The 20,197-nt window shown below is 36.3% G+C and overlaps 3 protein-coding genes and 1 long non-coding RNA gene across 4 annotated transcripts; 2 read left to right on the top strand and 2 right to left on the bottom strand.

Annotated features, from left to right (window-relative positions):
* Positions 1–861: 861 nt before the first annotated feature.
* Positions 862–1,473, bottom strand: LOC137744242 (putative F-box protein At2g02030). The gene has a single exon (XM_068484102.1). The coding sequence runs from the start codon at positions 1,471–1,473 to the stop codon at positions 862–864; it is 612 nt and encodes a 203-aa protein (XP_068340203.1).
* Positions 1,474–5,895: 4,422 nt separating this feature from the next.
* Positions 5,896–6,917, top strand: LOC137744241 (ribosomally synthesized cyclic peptide phomopsin precursor phomA'-like). Its single transcript, XM_068484101.1, has 3 exons — positions 5,896–5,910; positions 6,116–6,613; positions 6,903–6,917. Exons 1-3 carry the CDS (start codon positions 5,896–5,898, stop codon positions 6,915–6,917), a joined length of 528 nt encoding a protein of 175 aa, XP_068340202.1.
* A 1,362-nt stretch (positions 6,918–8,279) lies between these two features.
* Positions 8,280–12,765, bottom strand: LOC137746113 (uncharacterized). The gene is made up of 6 exons (XR_011069763.1): positions 12,426–12,765; positions 12,317–12,344; positions 11,508–11,603; positions 11,324–11,370; positions 11,151–11,221; positions 8,280–10,837 (listed from the first exon to the last, which is right to left on the bottom strand). It is a non-coding gene; the product is annotated as an uncharacterized lncRNA (long non-coding RNA).
* Positions 12,766–18,529: 5,764 nt separating this feature from the next.
* Positions 18,530–19,499, top strand: LOC137744678 (protein LURP-one-related 15-like). The gene is made up of 3 exons (XM_068484448.1): positions 18,530–18,799; positions 19,040–19,255; positions 19,353–19,499. Exons 1-3 carry the CDS (start codon positions 18,530–18,532, stop codon positions 19,497–19,499), a joined length of 633 nt encoding a protein of 210 aa, XP_068340549.1.
* The last annotated feature ends 698 nt before the right edge of the window (positions 19,500–20,197 follow it).

The raw sequence follows: 20,197 nt of genomic DNA, 5'->3' as shown, positions 1-20,197 counted from the left end.
ATGTGTTCTTGGCTGGCAACGCAAACGAAGACAACTATGATTTCAAGGTCAAAGGAAGTTGGGGGGAGAGATCTTGCACCATATACACTGGAGACAACACCATCATTGCTCAAGTAAGAATTTTTACTAATCATTCATCATTTTCGTGCTTAAATATTGTATTTGATTGATTACTGAGGCGGAACAACGTTGAATTTATACGTTGCATATGCATGATTCTAACGCGCGCATGCGTACTTATTGCTGAATGCAGATGCATAAGAAGCATGACGTCAAGAACCATTTTTTCGGAAGAGATGCATCTGGAGTGAGCACAAGTTCTGATTCCCGAGATATAGTTGATATTTTTGCCCACGATTCAGCAACACCATACTCTTTCATCACCCACATGTCATAACGAACAAATAACGAACAAAAATATATGGTCCCATACTCTCATGCTTCTCGAAAAAAGCAAGGGACTCCTTGTAAATTGAAACATGGCAAATTTGTTTTAACACTTGAGGTTCCGGTGTACAGCTTGTCGGCCTCCTCAAAACTGCTTTCGGCATTGCAATCTTGCCAAATAGTTTAGTGGACATATCAAATGACACGATCAACTTCTCGTCAAAAAAGTCTCTATGAATCCAATGCAGAGCACGGTTTACAAAAGCATGACTTTCATCACAAGTAAAAATTCCGGGCGAGAAGTCTCTAGGAATAACCGGACCTCTGAGGCTCTTCCAGGAGCCCCTAGCTAAGGACCAAATCTTAAATTTGCATGACAATCTGGTAATTGTACTATAACTCACAGTTCTCAGAACCTTATAGTCTTTGTTACGCAAATCGAAGCCAAAGGCATATGCTTCACTTCTCCGAACCTTAAGAGTCCTTGTTACTTTTTAAGATAACACTGGGCGGAGGCAAAATCACAAACTTTCTAATCCAAGGGTTCCAAAGTAATATTCTGGTTTTGTCAATAAGGAGGCACACCAGCCCGTTGCAAATTCCGACCAACTCACAACACCGACGTTTTACATCTGAATCCATCGTTTTATTATCACCTTGGGGTTGGGGGAGAGTAGCAGTGCTAGTACTAGGTCTATTAACTTCAATGTAAGCTACAAATAATAGTTTCGTAAGGTTGAAATACTCACTAGTTGAATTCGGAGTGCCATCCCTCTTGTCCGAACAATGTATGAGGAGCTGACCACCGTCGTTCTGGCCGTTTGGTTGGATGATTGAACGGTGTAGGTGGGCGTGAATGAATTTACGGCTTCGGATTAGACACCTCCATGACTTGCACACCCCAGTGAACTTGATAAGAGATCTGGCGGGCAACCTCCGCAGGATTTCGTTCTCAATGTCTTCAGGAAAAACTTGCTCATATCTTTGTCTTTTGTGTGGTATGATTTTTTTAGGAATATCGTCCACTGAGATTGCTTCCGTCCATTTTCCTTTTGATCTGGATCCTTCAACGTTGTCCACTGACATCGGTTCTGTAATGAAAATACAATGACAACCAATAAGGGAATGTTTGGTGATGGACTTCCAAATTCTAAGACATTTAGGCAAAATGAAGAAGAAATTAATCACAAAAAGTCATAAAGAAGGAATTAGAAAATGCATCTCATAAAGTTACGTGATTGGCAGTGGCAAATTCAGGATTCTAATATCGGGTGTTCCCAATATAAAAACTCTGATGAAAATAACATTGAAAATTCAGACAATCAACTACCAACTTCATAATCTTTGAACAAACAACATTACAAGCTACAACAACTAAATTTGTGAGGTTTCATACTCTAAAAACGTATCATGATAGTTTCATTGTTAATATAAGAACGACAAGGTTTCATACTCTTAAGAATGTATCATGATAGTTTCATTGTTAATATAAGAAGAAAAAAAAAATAGATGGATGATGGTTTGGAACTATTCAAAATTGGAGTTGAACTATTCGAAATAGGATTGAAACTATTTAAAATTGGAGTTGAACTATTTGGAAGAGTATTGTCTGAACTAATCGATGATGATTTTCACTTGTAATATTGTTCCATACTTCTAATTCTACACATCAATTAATCAAAACGAAAAACCATATCAATTGATGAAGCTAAAAAATATATATGAACTACCCAACACATGATCCAAACAATATAAAAAAATCATAACAGACAATAACTATAATGTATTATAAATTTAAAATTTTCATCCAATGCACATCAAATTTAAAATCTTGTATGATTAATCTAGACAGATGGAGCGTGTAGCAGCTTGTAGTGGCCTGGGAATAAGTTGAGTGTAGGGATGGACAATGGTTATGACGGTCGGGTAACCGCGGTTATTTACCCATAATGTTTATACTTATACCTGCATAACCGTTTACCCGTTGAGTAATTACCTAAATGGTTATACTCATACCCATAACCGTTTATATGGTTAACCACACCCATAACCGCGTACCCATTTAACCTTAACCATATACCTGTTTGCCCATTTATTCATTTTTTAACCCATTTACACCTTTTTGCGCCTATTTACATATTTTTTTTAACCGTAACCGCATACAACTTCAATAATTGAAATATTAAAGACGAACGATAGTTTTAATCAATCAAGGTAATATAATATATTTGCTAATAATCGATTTTTTACAAACAAAATACCTCTCATTACTTGAGTAAGCATATTGGAAAGAAAATTCATGTATTTTCGACATATTTTTCTTCTATACCCAAGCAAATATTCAATTATAACATCTATATGATTACAAAATAAAGCTTTTAAAAACTCAAGGTAGTCATTATCTTGAATAATAGATGATTCAAATCTCCAAAATATTTCAAAACTAAACACTTTCGAACACTAATGTTTTAAGCACATTCAATCATAAAGTCTCATCGACTTCTTGTCACCAAAAGAGACCTACAAAAGAAATGTATAAATTCAATTAGTATCCCAAAAGAAATGTATTTAACCAGAGGTGTTGGCATATAGGAGGAAATATCTATGAAGGATCAAAAAGGATAGCTAGCATTGAGTCAGGTATAACTAGTGAATGTGACCTCAGATTATACATCGGATTCGTACCACAGGTCCACAACCGGTTCCCATGGCAGCAATTTAAAAGTGAATTAAACATACCAATCAGATTCATCACCTGCTACTAAAATAAACGGGGTCCTAGCCTCCTGGCGGAGAGAACGAACAGGTTACAGTCTTACAGATTAGGTTTTTTGTTTTTTTAATTTTATATATCTATTAAAATAAACAGGTAACCATTATAACCGCAATTCATACTCATAACCGTCCATTTAAATTTCACAGGTAAACGGTTATACCCATAATCATTTAATTATCTAAACAGTTACCCATAACCGTAACCGCGAAATTTAAATAGACGGATAATCGCAGTTACCCATAACCGATGGCTATTTGCCCATCCCTATTTGAGTGGGGTTAGAGGAAAACAGAAATTGGAATTGGATATTCCCAGTTCGAGGAAGTGAGGTTAAAATGAGATTGGGACAGATCTTCAGTAGGAGGAAAGAGAATAAACTCTTATCTTTTTTCTAATTAAAAAGGGTCTCCTTCACGTGGCTTAATAAGAAAACTTGCTTTTAATTATTTGGTTTTAAATGGCTTGCCAAGACCTCCCCCACATGCTCAAACTTGGGTGGTCCTTGGAGGTCATTACAGCCACTTATTCGGGCTTCTGCCATGTCCCTTAATGCACCAGTCACTGATGATAGGGATTTATAAATGACTCCTTCAAAGTAGTCACCTTCGACTTTAGAAGCTCTTCACCCAAACATAATCACTACAATTAGAAACCTTTAACTCGACACCTCCATCCAATTTCTACGTACCAAAATTAGAGTAAATTATAGCAATAGTCCCTCAATTTTAATCAAATTGGAGCAATGGTTCTTCAACTAAAAATTCATTAACATTGGTTCCTCAACTCATCAAAATATGTAACTATGGTCATTTTTGTCAACTTCGTCAAAATTTTGTCAAAATGAGTTATGTTAGAATGAACATTGCTACAATTAGGTCCCTCAACTTTTCAAAACGTGTAGATATGATCTTTTTCGTCAACTTCGTTAAAATTTTGTCAAAATGAGTTATGTTGGACGAACCATTGCTACAATTTGGTTAAAATTGAGGGTTCATTTCTCCAGTTGAATTAAAGTTGATGGACCAATGATAATGAATTTTTAGTTGAGGAATCATAAGTTTTGATAAGTTAAGGAACTAATGGTAATAAATTTTTAATTGAGGAACTATTTCTCTAATTAAGTTAAAGTTAAAGGACCATTGCTACAATTTACTCCCAAAATTAAGACAACACATAGAACTTGATATGCAACAGGTAAAAACAAGGTCAAGTTCTAAAACAACAAAATCACCACATGTATCGCAGTTTTCAGCAACAAACCCTTCAATTAATGGACGAACAGAAGAACCAAACGTGTTTAGAAGAAATTTCCCAACTGATTTCAGATCTGAGAAACATGAGAACCCCTAATTTTAATTAAAGCCTAAATTACACAATCAAATAAAGCAAGAAAGAAAATTAATTTGCAAGAAAGATCAGATAGGGAAACATAGGGAACGACAGAGAGGGAAGGAGAGAGGACGTAGAGAGAGAAGGAGAAGGGGAAGGAGGAATACCTGGGGTTGAGAGGATGGTTGAACGGCAGCAGCGGGAAGAAGATTGGGGAACGATGCGCAGGACCAGATCCGCATCCGCCAGAGAGGGTGGAACACCGAACTCCGATTAAGTTTTACCGATCAAATTTCAGACAAAAATAATCTGCGAGAGATCCAGTCAAAACAATGACAAAAAACTCAGAAATATCGATCAAATTTCGGACAGATCTTCAAGCCATGTAATCATAAACAAAAAAATAGAAAATAATATTGAACTCAGTTCGCTACAAAGGGAAGGGACGGATTGAGATAACCATAAATTAAAGGAAGATCTGAAATGGTGGGAGGCAGATTGTCTGCCCTGTTTGTATACCCTTCTCATTCCCTTTTATTTTGTGCCGTCACGGTTAAGTCATATCAACATTTTATATTGATTTTTTAATAGAGATAATACAAAAAGCAGTTAGAATATAAAATGTTGACGTGACTTAACCGTGACCACATAAAATAGGAGGAGATAAGAAAGGCACCCAAACAGGAGGGCAGACAATCTGCCTCCGAAATGGTGTGCTGTGATGGTTGAGTAAAAGAGAGAATTCTTTATTTTTATTTTTCGTGAGAGAGTTCTTTGTTGGCGATCCCATTTCTCCTAAATTTTAGAAGCATCATAATTTGTAAATTTTCCTTTGTTATCATCATCTACGAACCAATGGATTTTGAGACTACGCTTCCAATGCACAATAGGAAAACCCAATGAATGGCTCGAGTCTGTCGCTATGAACACATTTGGTGTTTTGCCTGATATATCCTACAAAGAAAATCATGTCACATGATGTTTTTAGACGAAATTGCTAAAGGTGTCACTTCAATCAAAATGACCAATAAAGCATGTTGTGACAAATTCAAGGACTCGATTATAGGGGAGTGTATTCAATTAGAATTTTGAGAGATTTTAATGAATCTATGGTTGGTGTTTTGCATGATATACCCTACAAAAAAGATCATATCACACATATGGTATTTTTAGACAAAATTACTAAAGGTGTCGCTTCGATCAAAATAACCAATAATGCATGTTGTGCCAAATTCAAGGACTAGATTTTACGTTCATGAACTAATTGGCTCAAAAATCAATGCTCAATTTTATTCTCCTAAACAAAATTTTGAGCCCGAACTAAAAGAGCTAATTGGCTCAAAGTTCAAGGCCTAAAATTCCTCTTCATACCTTTTCCTAACAAATTGACCAAAGAATAATGAATGCAGCCTGACTTGGTACACATGCAACCATACAAGTACTCCTCCACAAGCACAAAGTACAAACCCTAACTCACCCAATCGTCTTTCCATCTCCTTTTCTCATTACATTACACATTTTGTAAGTGGTGGGTTTTACACATTTGGGGTTTTCGTGCATGGGATTCTTGATCGCCAATTTAATTTTGCTTCTAAAATTTTGTTCCACTATATCTCTGTTGAGGGGCCTGTTTCTGTTCATAATGATGGCCCAGAAGCAAACTCCATTGAGGGGCATGTTGCTGTTCATGGTGATGGTCTAGAAGCAAACCCCGTTGAGGGGCTTGATGATGGCCCAAAAGCAAACCCCGTTGAGGGTCTTGTTGATGATCCAAACTCAAACACCGTTGAGGAGGGGCCTGTTGTTCCTGCTGATGTTCCAAAAGCAAACACCGTCGTTGAGGTGTATTTTGTTCTTGTTGATGGTCCAGAAGAAATCCTCGTTGAGGGACCTGTTGTTCCTGCTAATGGTCCAAACGCAAACGCTATTGAGGAGGGGCATGTTGTTCCTACTGATGTTCCAGAAGCAAATACCGTTGAGGGGCCTATTGTTCCTACAGATGATCCAAAGGCAAACCCTGTTGAGGGGCATGTTGTTCCTGCTGATGGTCTACATGCAAATCCCGTTGAGGGGCCTATTGTTCCTGCTGATGGTCCAAATGCAAATGCTGTTGATGGGCAGGTTGCTCTTATTTCACCCTTGGATGGTGATAAGCGCATAATCTTTTTTTTTTTTTCCACAACAGGTCCAAAGTATTATTTACATCTTTTAATTAGTACTTATTCCTCCAAAAGTTTAGGCCTAACAAGTATGATAGAACTTTGGGTTTATTTTATGTCCTATAGGATTCTAAAGGCTTATTATTTACAATTTCAATAAATACTTAATCCTCTTGGAGTTAGGCCTGACTTATTTGAAATAAAACTTTGAGTTTATTTCATGTCCTATGGGATTCTAAAGCTTGATGAAGAGCCTAGCCATTTGATTCCAATGTATCAAACGATTGGACCATCGAGGCATTTGATGAGAAAGTTTAACAGAAGCTTGTTTGAGGATCACCATAGGCTAAAGTACGAGTTAATGATTTTGGCCATGAAAATGAGCCTCCATGGAGCTCACCGCATTCAATTTAGCATGTGGCCCGAAAGAGGAAAGAATGGATATAAGACTTCAGCATTTGTCTTCACCCGTAGACCATCAAATGCTGAAGTCAAATGCTAAAGTTGCATATCCATTCTTTCCTCTTTCTGGCCACATGCTAAATTGAATGCGATGAGCTCCATAGAGGCTGCTCATTTTCATGGCCAAAATCATTAACACGTACTTTAGCCTATGGTGATCCTCCAGCAAGCTTCTGTCAAACTTTCCCATCAAATGTCCCGATGATCCAATCATTTGATACACAATCAAATGGCTAGGCTCCTCATCAGGCTTTAGAATCCTATAGGACATGAAATAAACCCAAAGTTTTATCTCAAATAAGTCAGGCCTAAACTCTAGGAGGATTAAGTATTTATTGAAATTGTAAATAATAAGCCTTTAGAATCCTATAGGACATAAAATAAACCCAAAGTTCTATCTCATACTTGTTAGGCCTAAACTCTTGGAGGAATAAGTATTAATTAAAAGATGTAAATAATACTTTTGCTGACCTGTTGTGGAAACAAAAAAGATTGTGCACTCATTACCATCCAAGGGCGGAACATGAGCAACCTGCCCATCAACAACATTTGCATCTGGACCATCTGCAGGAACAACAGGTCCCTCAACGGCGTTTGCTTCTGGAACATGAGCAGGAACAACAGGCCCCTCCTCAACAACATTTGCGTCTGGACCATCAGCAGGAACAACAGGCCCCTCAACGGGGATTTCTTCTGGACCATCAGCAAGAACAGAATACACCTCAACGACGGCGTTTGCTTTCGGAACATCTGCAGGAACAACATGCCCCTCAACGATGTTTGCGTCTAGAACATTAGCAGGAACAATAGGACCCTCAACGGGATTTGCTTCTGGGCCATTACCATGAACAGCATCACACCCGCAACGGGATTTGCTTATGGGCCATTACCATGTACAACATCAAGCCCCTCAACAGGGTTTGCTTCTGGGCCATCACCATGAACAGCAACATGCTCCTCAACGAAGTTTGCTTCTGGGCCATCATTATGAACAGAAACAGCCCCTCAACAAAGTTTGCTTCCGGCAAACTAGTTTGTAGTCTATAAGACCCCAATGATATTTTTGAAAAATAAAATAAAAATATATTTTAAGAAAATATTGAACTCCAACAATACAATACAATACAATACATAAAGAAAAGAAAAGAAATATATTTTGAGGATGTTAATTTGTTACAACTGAAATTAAAATTATTATTATTCTTTTTTGGGAATAAGAAATTAAAATTATTAAACAAACCATTGGGTTGTTGATAGAGTATTATGTTTATATATGTAGAATCGGTGCTGGAGCTCGGTGATCCTGTGGGGAACACATTATCAAAGTTAGTGTAATAAATCTATTAACAACTAATAGATAATGAGAAATCAGGTCTCTATAATAAATAATAAATAATAATTATAAATCAGGCAATTAATTCGTCCATACTACAAAGAGATATATAGATGAACAAAATCTTAGGAACAAAATTAAATTGGTGATCAAGAATCCCATACACGAAAACCCCAAATGTGTAAAACCCACAACCTATAAAATGTGTAATGTAATGAGAAAAGGAGATGGAAAGACCCTCAAGATTCAAGTGATCATGAACAAAAATATGAAGCACAAAGATAGTAATTACCCTATATTCTACACTGCTTCAAAAGGAGGGAGATGGGGAGAGATCTCAAGACAATTGGGTGAGTTAGGGTTTGTACTTTGTGCTTGTGGAGGAGTACTTGCATTTATGCATGTGTACCAAGTCAGACTACATTCATTCTTCTCTAGTCAATTTGTTAGGACAAGGTATGAAAGAGGAGTTTTGGGCCTTGAACTTTGAGACATTTAGCTCTTTTAGTTCAAGCCCAAAATTTTGTTTAGTAGAATAGAATTTGGAAATTGTTATTAGCACTCCAAAAATCTCATTCTACACTCCTCATAAGTGTATTTTTCTTTCTAATTATAGAAAATTTGAAATGTCAAATGAGATTTTTAAAGTGCTAATAACAATTCCCTAAAATTTAGAATTGAGCATTGATTTTTTTAGCCAATTAGTTCATGAATGTAAAAATCTGAGTCCTTCAATTTGGCACAACATGCATTATTGGTCATTTTGATCGAAGCAACACCTTTAGCAATTTTGTCTAAAAACACCATATGTGTGACATGATGTTCTTTGTAGGGTATCAGGCAAAACACCAACCATAGCAACTAAGATGGGTAGAAAGTGTTCATAGCAACAGACTCAAGCCATTCATTGGGTTTTCCTATTATGCATTGGAAGTGTAGTCTCAAAATCCATTGATTCGTAGATGATGATAACAAAGAAAAATTTACAAATTATGATGCTTCTACGATGAAGAATTATTTATTCTGACCCTGAATAATTAAATGTAATTTCAAATTTTTTTTTTTCATATTTCTTTTTCGTTTTGTTACAAAAGAATCCAAAACCCAGTTAAAATAAGAATACTGCTAATTACTCCAAATTTATAATGCAATCTAGCATGTTTCAAGAACACAACAGTCAAAACAAAACGTCATCTGATTTTTCTATTCCTTTCTCACTTTTGTTTTCTGCCCGATGCCGCAATTAAATATGTTGCAATTTACAGAAATACCCTTTGAAGAACTGTTTTTTAGAGAGTTTTAACGAAAAGCTCACGGTACTGTTCACTTTAACGAAAAACCACACTTTTACACTAAAAAGTCAAATCTGATACTATTCACTTTACTCTTTATTTTGTCCTTATCGTTAAAACTCAAAATTTTCACACATTTTTTATTAGGTTTCCTTTTTTCTATTTTTTATTTTTTATTTTTTATTTTTGGTGAAAGCAACGATTTTCATTCATTTCAAAATGAGATCAGAACAAAAAGTTGAGCCCCCTCACCAATCCTGGGAAATACAATTAGAAATCAAAACATCCGTGATAATATCAGGTAGTTCTTCAAACCAGAAACAGAACCGGAACTTGAGACAGCAAAACAGGCAAGACGGTCAATCAATTTGTTTTGGTTTATAAGTGATTGCATCCGCTTCATACCCACTAGTCCAAAGAGGACACATTTTAATAAAAATTTTAATTAGAAGTTTGCTTCTTTGTAAAATGACACATAAGAATTTTAAAAATATGTTATAATAATATTATTATTTATTTTGACAAACGACAAGATAATTTACACCAAATTGTGGAGAAAATGATTCAAACATGAGATTCAAGTGCATGGGCAAATGCTCTTAACTAAGAGAACTACAAACTATTGTACAATAATATTGATTTAAAAAAAAAAATTTTAAAAAAAGGTTGGACTCGATTATTTTGTTAAATAAAAAAGTATTTATGTAACTTAAGCCCTAACTCATTCTTTCATCACCTTTCATTCAGAGAAAGCAACATGAAGATGGACTTAGACGATTACATTTCCATCGAAGAGATATATAAAAGATGATGTTTCTATTAAAGTGGTAGAAGATGTCGTTTCCATTGGAGGCAGAAGATGATGTTTACATTAAAGAGGTAGAAGATAATGTTTTATTAAATTTTGTATCTTTCTTTGATATATAAGGGAAAGTTTGTCAATGAAAATGGAAGTTAAAAACTCAGAGAATTTCTCAGACGAATGACGGTTATCAGAATCTACCTTTGCAGCAGCTCTTATAATCAAACTTTACCTTAATAAGATATAATCGAACTTTACCTTAATATGAAAGCACAAAGCTTTATATAATACCGAGGCCTGCAAAGGAAAGTAATCCCAAACCACGTAAGCACACATCAAGAAAAACCCAAACTTAGAAAGCTACAAAAAGGTCTACCCAAACTTAAAAGAGATTTGGTACAACTATCAAGCCCCAAACCATTACTACTGTGGATGTTTACAAATTTAAAATGCAGCCCCTGTTCAATAATTAACACTCAAAATTTAATGTTTCGCATGTTCCTGATTTAATGTAGCATCGAAAAGGTAGTGCAATATCTTTAATTTGGCAACTCAACATAACAAAGTCAAATATAATTGAGGAAATAAAGATATGCAGAGACGTACTTACACTGAGAGAGCGGAGCAATCCGAGACCTGCACTTACAGAGTCAAATCTCCTCTTCTTAGAATTAAGATGTACTGCACCCAAAAAATCAATGACCTCAAAAATGTTAAAACTACATATTCAGATTATAATAAAATAAATCTGAAATCAGAATTGCAAAAACATAAACACTTAACCCATATTCCTTTCAAAGTTTCTTCAAATTTGTCTCAGATCCTGTTTCCTATAACACCACAAATGAATGAATGAGTACAGATAAAGGGGTTTTGCCCATGGGGTCTACGCTACTCATATTTGAAGAAAGCAAAATTATCAAGAAGAAATTTGACTCGGTATATATGAGCTAAAAGATTGTGCAACCATCCATGTAAATTTTCTGTATTTGGAAACTCTCTCTTCAACTCCAGGTTGTAAACTCAAACTTTCCGACATCAGAAACTCATCCATTGAAATTTTCTGTCAAAAACAAATTAACATTAGCTACTTTCATTCTACTCTACATATGGGAGAGCTAAAAGACTGTAATCATCCAAGTAAATTTGAAGCTCAGCATGAGTTAATTACATGTTTGGATACAAGTGGGAAATAAAAGGATATTTATTAATACCTCTCCCATTCGTTAATGTGTTTTACAATTTAACCTTGTATTGTAAGACAAAATAATAAGCTATCAAAGTAACAAGTGAAATGAGTTTGCAATTATCTCAGATAAGCAACTATTTCTTTTGTGTAAAAAATGATAATTTTCAAGCAGAAAATAATAAAAAAAGGTTATGTTGTTTTTAAATCAGCCACGCTCACCTACCTGGAAAAAAAAAATATACAAACAGTTCTCTTCATATAGTGATTAACCGAAAGCAGATTCCTCAATAACCCAGGAATTATAAATGTTTTCTTATTTTTGTTCCTCAGTATACATAACTATATGATCAAAATATCTTTGATTCAAAGACTAACATTTCCTTTTGTGTATATCCTGATTTCCGATGTAAAACTAGCAAAACTAATCCATGAGCCAAGTAAAAGTAATTAAACACGAATAATTTAAGTTGTGTGCGAAGGACCTAACCTAAGTCTGGACTTGTATCTCAGTGGTAAGATTAGATATAAATGTTGACATGCATCTCTAAAACCAAATAATTAGTGGGAAAAAAAAGTGAATCACTTACCAAATGCACTGAGGAGAAGTAGAGTTTCCTGCGGGATAAAATACAAAAAAATCAAAATTTGTTAAAAAATTACCAAAAAAAAAAAAAATCAAACCCACAAAAAGCTAACATGCAAGCAGAGTTCTTGGGGATTTGCACGGCCTTTCATGTCCTTCCTCCAGCGCCGCTGGTGCTTGCACGGTCATAGGAACCTCGTCAATAGTCAAGAAAACTCGGATCGTCGAGCTGTCAGGGGGGAAAGCCGAGATCTGAGAGAGATTAGGAAGGGAAGAGAGATGAACCGAATCTGGCGAAGGTAGAGATAGAAAGGGGGTTGGAGCCTTGGAGAGAGAGAGAGAGAGACAGGGGTAAGAGAAAGGAGTCTAAGGGAGGCAGATATGAGAGAGAGATGGACCGAATCTAGGGAAGGTAGAGAGAGGAGGGGTTGCAGAGAGAAGAGGGGTTGCAGAGTAGAGATGAGAGAGAAGGGAAAGAGAGATGAGAGGGAAAGAGAGACAAGTTTGAGTCGGCACTGTTTTAATTTGTTTTAAAAAGTTGTCAGAAAATGCGTTTGTGCCCACTTTTCTATATAGGGCACAATATGTAGTGTTCTTTATTGAATGGGCACTTTTAATTTTTTTGTGTGGAAATAGACACAAATCCCTCATTTGTGTCCTTAATTTTGTATCGAAAGCCCCTTTGTTTTGTAGTGTTGGCATAAATACATATGCCATTGATAGGGGTTTTTTTTTAGGCTGCACAGTAGGAGCTTATCTCCAATGAAGCTAGCATACAAATAGCTCATCGACTCAATTGTACAGACTCGATCCCGGCCTTTATTGAGGCTACCTAAACTAGCCGTTGCAATTAAAACAAAAACTAGCCGTTGGCTTCCTTGGTTAATGATGCTGTTGATTCTGCTTCTTCCCGAGTCCAGAAACATTCTCTTGCGATGCATCTCTGATGAAATGATACTTTCTTTTAGTGTGCTTTTTTTTTATTTTTTTTATGAAACTTAGGATTCCTAGTCAGTGCAATGGTTGAAGTACTGTCACGCATTAAAGGTGTTGGATCAACTTGCAGTTCACCAACTTCTGTCATGAGTTCATATCCATGATCTAGTGGGCATAATATTCTAATATTTAACCAATATCTCCAAAATCAGTGTCATGAAACCAAAAAACACATGAAGCTTCAACAAGATATGAATGAAACAATGCACAATGTTAGGCTTATAACCGCAATCTGTATAACACTAAGCATTGGGTCATCTATTAATGACTGAAACCAACTTCAAACTGTAATAGCTTTAAAAAGTCTTTGTAGTCGCACATCTGCTGCAACAATACTCGGAACTGCAGCAAATGCTGAAAACTGGGAAAATTTCCATAGCAACTTAGCACAACTATGAAAGCTTTAAGACTCTATACAAAGTAATCCATGTTGCGGTAGACACAACAATACCCAGTCAGTTTGAAAATCAATCTCATTTGGAGATCCCTTTAAAATGTCAAAGCAGTTTTGATGAAAATGTTTTTTAAGCCAATCCTTGGTAAAAATGCAAAAAAATCATGAAAAACCACTAGTTATTTGCTTCCTATAGAAGTACCAGTTAGGAACACATAACTGGTGCTTCTTGTAAGAAGCACTTCAAGTGTTTTTGGAACCTATAAATATTTTCTCTAAAAGCAATTTCAGTCATTTTAAAAACACTTCCAAACAAGTCTGGACTTTGAGGTTTTGGGATCCATCATGCGATATCTACGTTTTCCGTCATTCCATGAGTCCTAGTTCACCAATCTTCCTAAAAAGCACACGTTTAAACTAAACTCGACCCAAAATCTACATGTTTCTAAAAAAGGCAAGGGACTCTCTGTAACTTGAAAAATACCAAATCTTTCCCATTACATCTGCATGTTTCTTGGCGTCATATCACAACATCATTATCAATAGAATCAAATAGAATTTTCATTCTATATAACCAAGTTGTCATTCAACCATTGACTTCTATTCATGTTTCATTGTATACAACGAAGTTATCATTCAACCATTGATTTCCCATACGATTCTTTACAAAATTGATCACAAAAAAGGCTCTTCCTATTTTGGAAAGGTTGTAGTTTCGATATGTTTTAATAAAATTATTAAAAATAAATAGTTTCTCATTTTGTATGCCCTAGCTAGGGAAACTAAGATTTTAAACCAAATTTTGCAAACCCAATGATGTGCCACTAATAGGAAACAAGCACATTAATCAACATTTATGGAATAATCCAATCATCACTATCTACATCATTTGGTTTACAAAATGTGGTCTTGAAATTTGATCTTCCTAACATTACCCTAGTGTCATATATAAAAATTAGAAGAGGAGATATTTGAAGTTGTTGGGGTCAATGACCGCCAATGCCCCCATGTTAGCTCCGCCAATGTTTGTATGAGACTTCAGGAATGCTAGTCAATGGTACACAAATCATAGGCTATCCAAAAGAATAAGGGCTCATTCAGAAGTACTTTTAAAATAATTGAAATGATTTTTAGGGAAATGTTTTTTAAACCAATCCTTAGTAAAAATCCAAGTGGATCCTGGAAAAGCACTTTTAAGTGTTTACTACAAGCAGCACATATCTAATGTTTCTTCCGAAAAGCACTTAAAGTGCTTCTGGAACTCAAAATCAATTTCACCAAAAACGTTTTTAGTCATTTAAAAGCACTTTTAAACGAACCCTAATGTTCTCTGTGATCAAGGTCACTGATTAAGGTAACACTAAGCGGAGACAAAACTACAAACTTTCGAATTATAGGGTTCCTATAGGCACACGAGCCCGTTACAAGTTCCGACCAATTTGATTCACGCATCATAATCTTGGGGTGAAATAGAAGAAGTAGAAGTATCTTCTGAAGAAGAATATTGCAAGCAAAAATCTTCTATTGTTTCTTTAGGTGTAAAACTATCACTAGCGGTATCTTCTAAATCAAAATCTTCAATTGGTTCTTTTTCTTCTTTGGGTACGTAAAAGAGTAGTAGAAGTAATAGCACGGGTGCGAGACATAATTTTCCCTGTAAGCTACAAATGGATTTGTAAGCTCAGAATACTCATTGAATCAAGGGCTGTTATCCAAATGCAACGAGTAAGCATCTTGTCTTCCGGAATCATCTCCAGAACTACTCGGTAGGAGGAGTTGTTGAATATTGTCATTTTCATTGTCAGATTGATCAGTGTTGCGTGGAGGTGGGTGCGAAACTGTTGGATAGTGGTCAAATTAGGCTAGGAAACAAAACAATATTGATGAGGGAACATCATGATGAGGATTATGTTTCCTTGTTTTGTGGCTTTTTTGTTCCTTATTTTGTGGCTTAATTTGCTCCTTGTTTTGTGGCTTTTTCAAAGCCATAATTATTTGGCTTTCGGGTGGAAGAAAGAAGGAGAAGAAAAGGGGTTGTTTTTTATTTAAATGCCTTGCCAAAGGAGAAGGAACGGATGAAGAGAAAAGCATCCAAAGAGATGGTGAGAGCATTTGGCTCTACCATGGGTACGAGTGAGAGAAATCAAGAGAGCTAGAGTGAAAGATCTCTTGTGAAATAACTCTTGGGGTAGAGTGAGGCTCTTGGGAAAATTCTGTGAGTGGGTGTACAAGGGATAAGGGATTGGGTTATGTCGATTTAACTCATGTGTAACTTGTACTGTTTTTCTCATAGTGAAGAGCAATATCTCTCCGAGGACGTAGGCAGGTTTTTGCCGAACCTCGTAAATTTCTCTGTGTCTTTATTTCTTGTATTTTAAACTATTCAACTGTGGGTTTGTATGTTGGTGAAGATAATCAGTCAAGGCACAACAATTGGTATCAGAGCTTTGTTGGAAGCTTTGGTTCATTGAAGGTTCAGATTTATTATTCACCATGATGACTACAAACATGTCGTTTTCAGTTGAGAAGTTTAATGGGAAGGGCAGTTTTACTCTCTGGCAGATAAGAGTAAAGGATGTCTTGACTCAACATGGTTAGAGCTTTGAAGGGAAAAGATGGGAAGCCTAAAGAAATGACAGATGACCAGTGGGAGGAGGATTTGAGAGAGACAGCAGGTTCAAATCAAGCTCCAAGGGCAAGGGACCACAATGCTATGACTGCAAAGAATTCGGGCATAAAAAGATAAATTGTCCTTTGAGAAAAAGAAAGGATGATCTTGGTCCAGGTAGCAGCAATTTTGTGGCGGAAGACTTCGAGTATGCCCTCTAGGTACTCGAAGCAACACATCTCCTGGTGATGTATAGTCTCAAGTGTTGCAGGGGTTTTGCAACAGGTGGAGCTATGGGATTCACAGGTGATGAGATGGTCCTGAAGAATGAGAAGTGTGAGGAATGTTTGTCTGGCTCGACGGGTGTTGCTGGAAATGGGTGCACTGACAAGTTTCCAAGTTGCAGACAATGAAGAGGAGGAAAACCTGCTGGAGGAGACGAGGATGTGTCGAGATCCTGTCTGAAGCTAAATGTTTTTTTTTGCTTGCAGCAGCTGCACATGCATTGGCAGTGACTGAATCGGAACAGGACCAACGAGGTTGATTCAGAGTGTGCATGCTAGTACGTAAGGCCAATGGACTTTGGTACAATTTGGCCAAGGTGGAGATTGTTGGATAGTGGCCAAATTAGGCTAGGAAACAAAACAATATTGATGAGGGAACATCATGATGAGGATTATGTTTCCTTGTTTTGTGGCTTTTTTGTTCCTTATTTTGTGGCTTAATTTGCTCCTTGTTTTGTGGCTTTTTCAAAGCCATAATTATTTGGCTTTCGGGTGGAAGAAAGGAGGAGAAGAAAAGGGGTTGTTTTTTATTTAAATGCCTTGCCAAAGGAGAAGGAACGGATGAAGAGAAAAGCATCCAAAGAGATGGTGAGAGCATTTGGCTCTACCATGGGTACGGGTGAGAGAAATCAAGAGAGCTAGAGTGAAAGATCTATTGTGAAAGAACTCTTGGGGTAGAGTGAGGCTCTTGGGAAAATTGTGTGAGTGGATGTACAAGGGATATGGGATTGGGTTATGTCGATTTAACTCATGTGTAACTTGTACTGTTTTTCTCATAGTGAAGAACAATATCTCTCCGAGGACGTAGGCAGGTTTTTACCGAACCTCGTAAATTTCTCTGTGTCTTTATTTCTTGTATTTTAAACTATTCAACTATGGGTTTGTATGTTGGTGAAAATAATCAGCCAAGGCACAACAGAAACAAGGCAGAGCTTTGGACATGAGACCTCCTTGACTTGCACACTCTGGTGATGTGATTAGGACCTCAGCAAGATGTCGTGCATGATTCCTACAGGAACGTTGTCCAATAACGTGATCACTTCCATCGATCTATGTCTTTTTTGTGGTCCGAATACTTCACGAACAACGTAGTCCGCTCGAACTGCTTCCATCCATCCGTCCATTATACCTTCGGAAACGTTGGCTCCTGACGACGACGTCTCTGACATTTTCTTGCCCAGTCTTCATTGCAAGAAAGAAGAGTTGGGTTTCTAATTTGGGGTTGGGGAGACTATATGGACGCTCCCACCCCCTTACATGTTCCATATCATTTCGTTGGGCTTGGGCGGCATCCACTCTTTGCTATTATAATGAAGGCCCAAAAAAATACATTAGAAACTAGAAAATAAAAATGAAAATATAAGAAAAACGAACCTTCAAGTTCTGGTATTGTCGATGTATCTTTTTTTTTAATTTCTATTATAAGACAATCCCTATTTTAATTAATTATAGTCCATTAGGGGCCGAATTTAATCCTAACTCGAATGTAAGATGGTGAACACATTGCTATAACTAACTGATCTAACTTATGTTTGTTTATCCAACATTTCTTTGTAAAAACTCCTTGTATACCAACAACAATGTAAGAGGCATGTTTTGTGTGTGCTAAAGAGGCATTTTCTTTGTCAGAAATTATAACAGCCATCTAATAATAGGTTTTCAACACATTTTCTTTGTCAGGAATCCTTCAACATCTTTTATAAGTCGCTGAAAATTAAAGGAGCTGGCAATTTATTTGGACTAGAATTTCAGAAACACTAAAAAGTAGGAAACCGTATGATAGTAAATATAAATTAAAATTCACAAACAGATCTAATCAGAAGCATTGAACTTTGAACAAGTCAAAGAACTTGATAAAATCATCAACTGCAAACGACATTTCGATCTTTGATGTACCAATCCCTTGTGCGAGCCAGTGTTTGATAACACAATACGATGTCGTTTTCCGTGCCTGTACCCTCAGCTGGACCAAGCGCTCCGCCTCTGTCGAACCCTGTGGTTGTGATCAGCTCACAATTCCTAGCACCGTACCCCGTGGATCTAGTCATTAGCGAGAAGCTCATGACCCTTAAGGAGGGTTCCTTTGCTGTCTCCGATGTTAATGGCGACATCATGTTCAGCGTTAAGGGTTCCGTTTTCAGCCTCCATGATAAACGCATATTAGTTGACAGCGCCGGTACTCCTATTGTCACATTTCGACAAAAGGTACAAGCTGATACAATTCCCTTACGTTTTTTTTTTTGGTATATTGAGGGTAATCCTTGTTTTAAATTTTTTTTGTCTTTTAATTTGTGTTTTTGGCTTAACTGATCAAGTTTTGATATTTGATTGCTAAAATGATCCTTTTTAGCATGTCGTCGTTACATGATCATTGTGTCGTTGATATATGATTGATATGTCATCGATATTTGATTTCGATCATTTTGACCGTTAAATTTTGTGAAGATATTGACGACTCATAGGAGATGGCAAGTATACAGAGGAGATAGCAAAGATCTACTTTTCAGTGCCAAAAAGTCGGGGGTTGTTCAATTGAAGACTGAATTAGATGTGTTCTTGGCTTCTAACACAAAAGAAGACATCCATGATTTCAAGGTCAAAGGAAGTTTTAAGGAAAGATCATGCACCGTATACACCAGAGAGAACACTATCATTGCACAAGTAAGATTAATCGCATGATGTATTTTTGTAATTAATTTAAGAAAAAGAATGTTCTTTTATAAGTGAAGAATTTATTGAAGATTTTTTTGAATTCTAGATGCATAAGCAACTCGGCCTTAAAAGCAAAGTTTTGGGGCAAGATTCGTTTTCAGTGACGGTGTACCCTCAGGTGGATTTCGGATTTATAGTTGCTGTGGTGGTGGTTCTTCATGAGATTAATCAAGATCGAAAAGGGGAAGACTAGTGAAGCTGGTAATAGATTTTGTGTTTATTTTGTTACTTAAAATTGAATTCATAATAACCTCCTCCAAGTATATAAGTGGGAGAGACTCCACCATTATGTTATTTATATTTTTAGTGTTTTGTTTGTATAAGTTGTTCGATACGTACTGATATGACAACATCAATATGTCCAATTCTATACATAGCTTAGAATCGAGGCGTGACATAAAAAGCTAGCAGTAGAATCTCTTTTTAATTACGTAGTTAATGAGTTGAATAAAAGTAAAATAGCCCATTGTGTGCTTGTGCTGATTAATAAGAGTTCAAGTGATGCTGCATGTGTTACAAATTTGACAGACTTGTTAATGGTGCTTTAAAAGTCTTGTGGTTGTGGCATTCTCCAGTACGTAATTGGAGGCTGATTGTATATGCATTAGTTGGGACAAATATGACTTCATTATATTCATAGTAGTGCTGCATGTATCGGAATCCTTAATTTTCTTGATGAATTTTGGAAACATTGAAAAATATTTGGGATGGCAAAGTGATAGTGACTTGTAGGCAACTAGAAAATTAAACTTCATTTGGACCCAGTTAATTAGAACAACTTTCACATTAAATGGGAGAAGTGTAAAGTCATATGAGATTAAAATATACAATCTTGTAAAAGCAACAAAAATTATACACTGATTATGTAGCGGCGCGTATACTAATCATACA

This window comes from Pyrus communis, chromosome 9, assembly GCF_963583255.1.
Source record: "Pyrus communis chromosome 9, drPyrComm1.1, whole genome shotgun sequence".
In the NCBI taxonomy this organism is placed as follows: domain Eukaryota; kingdom Viridiplantae; phylum Streptophyta; class Magnoliopsida; order Rosales; family Rosaceae; genus Pyrus; species Pyrus communis.
Note: the sequence above shows the minus strand (reverse complement) of the source record. Positions and strands in the feature narration are given on the sequence as shown.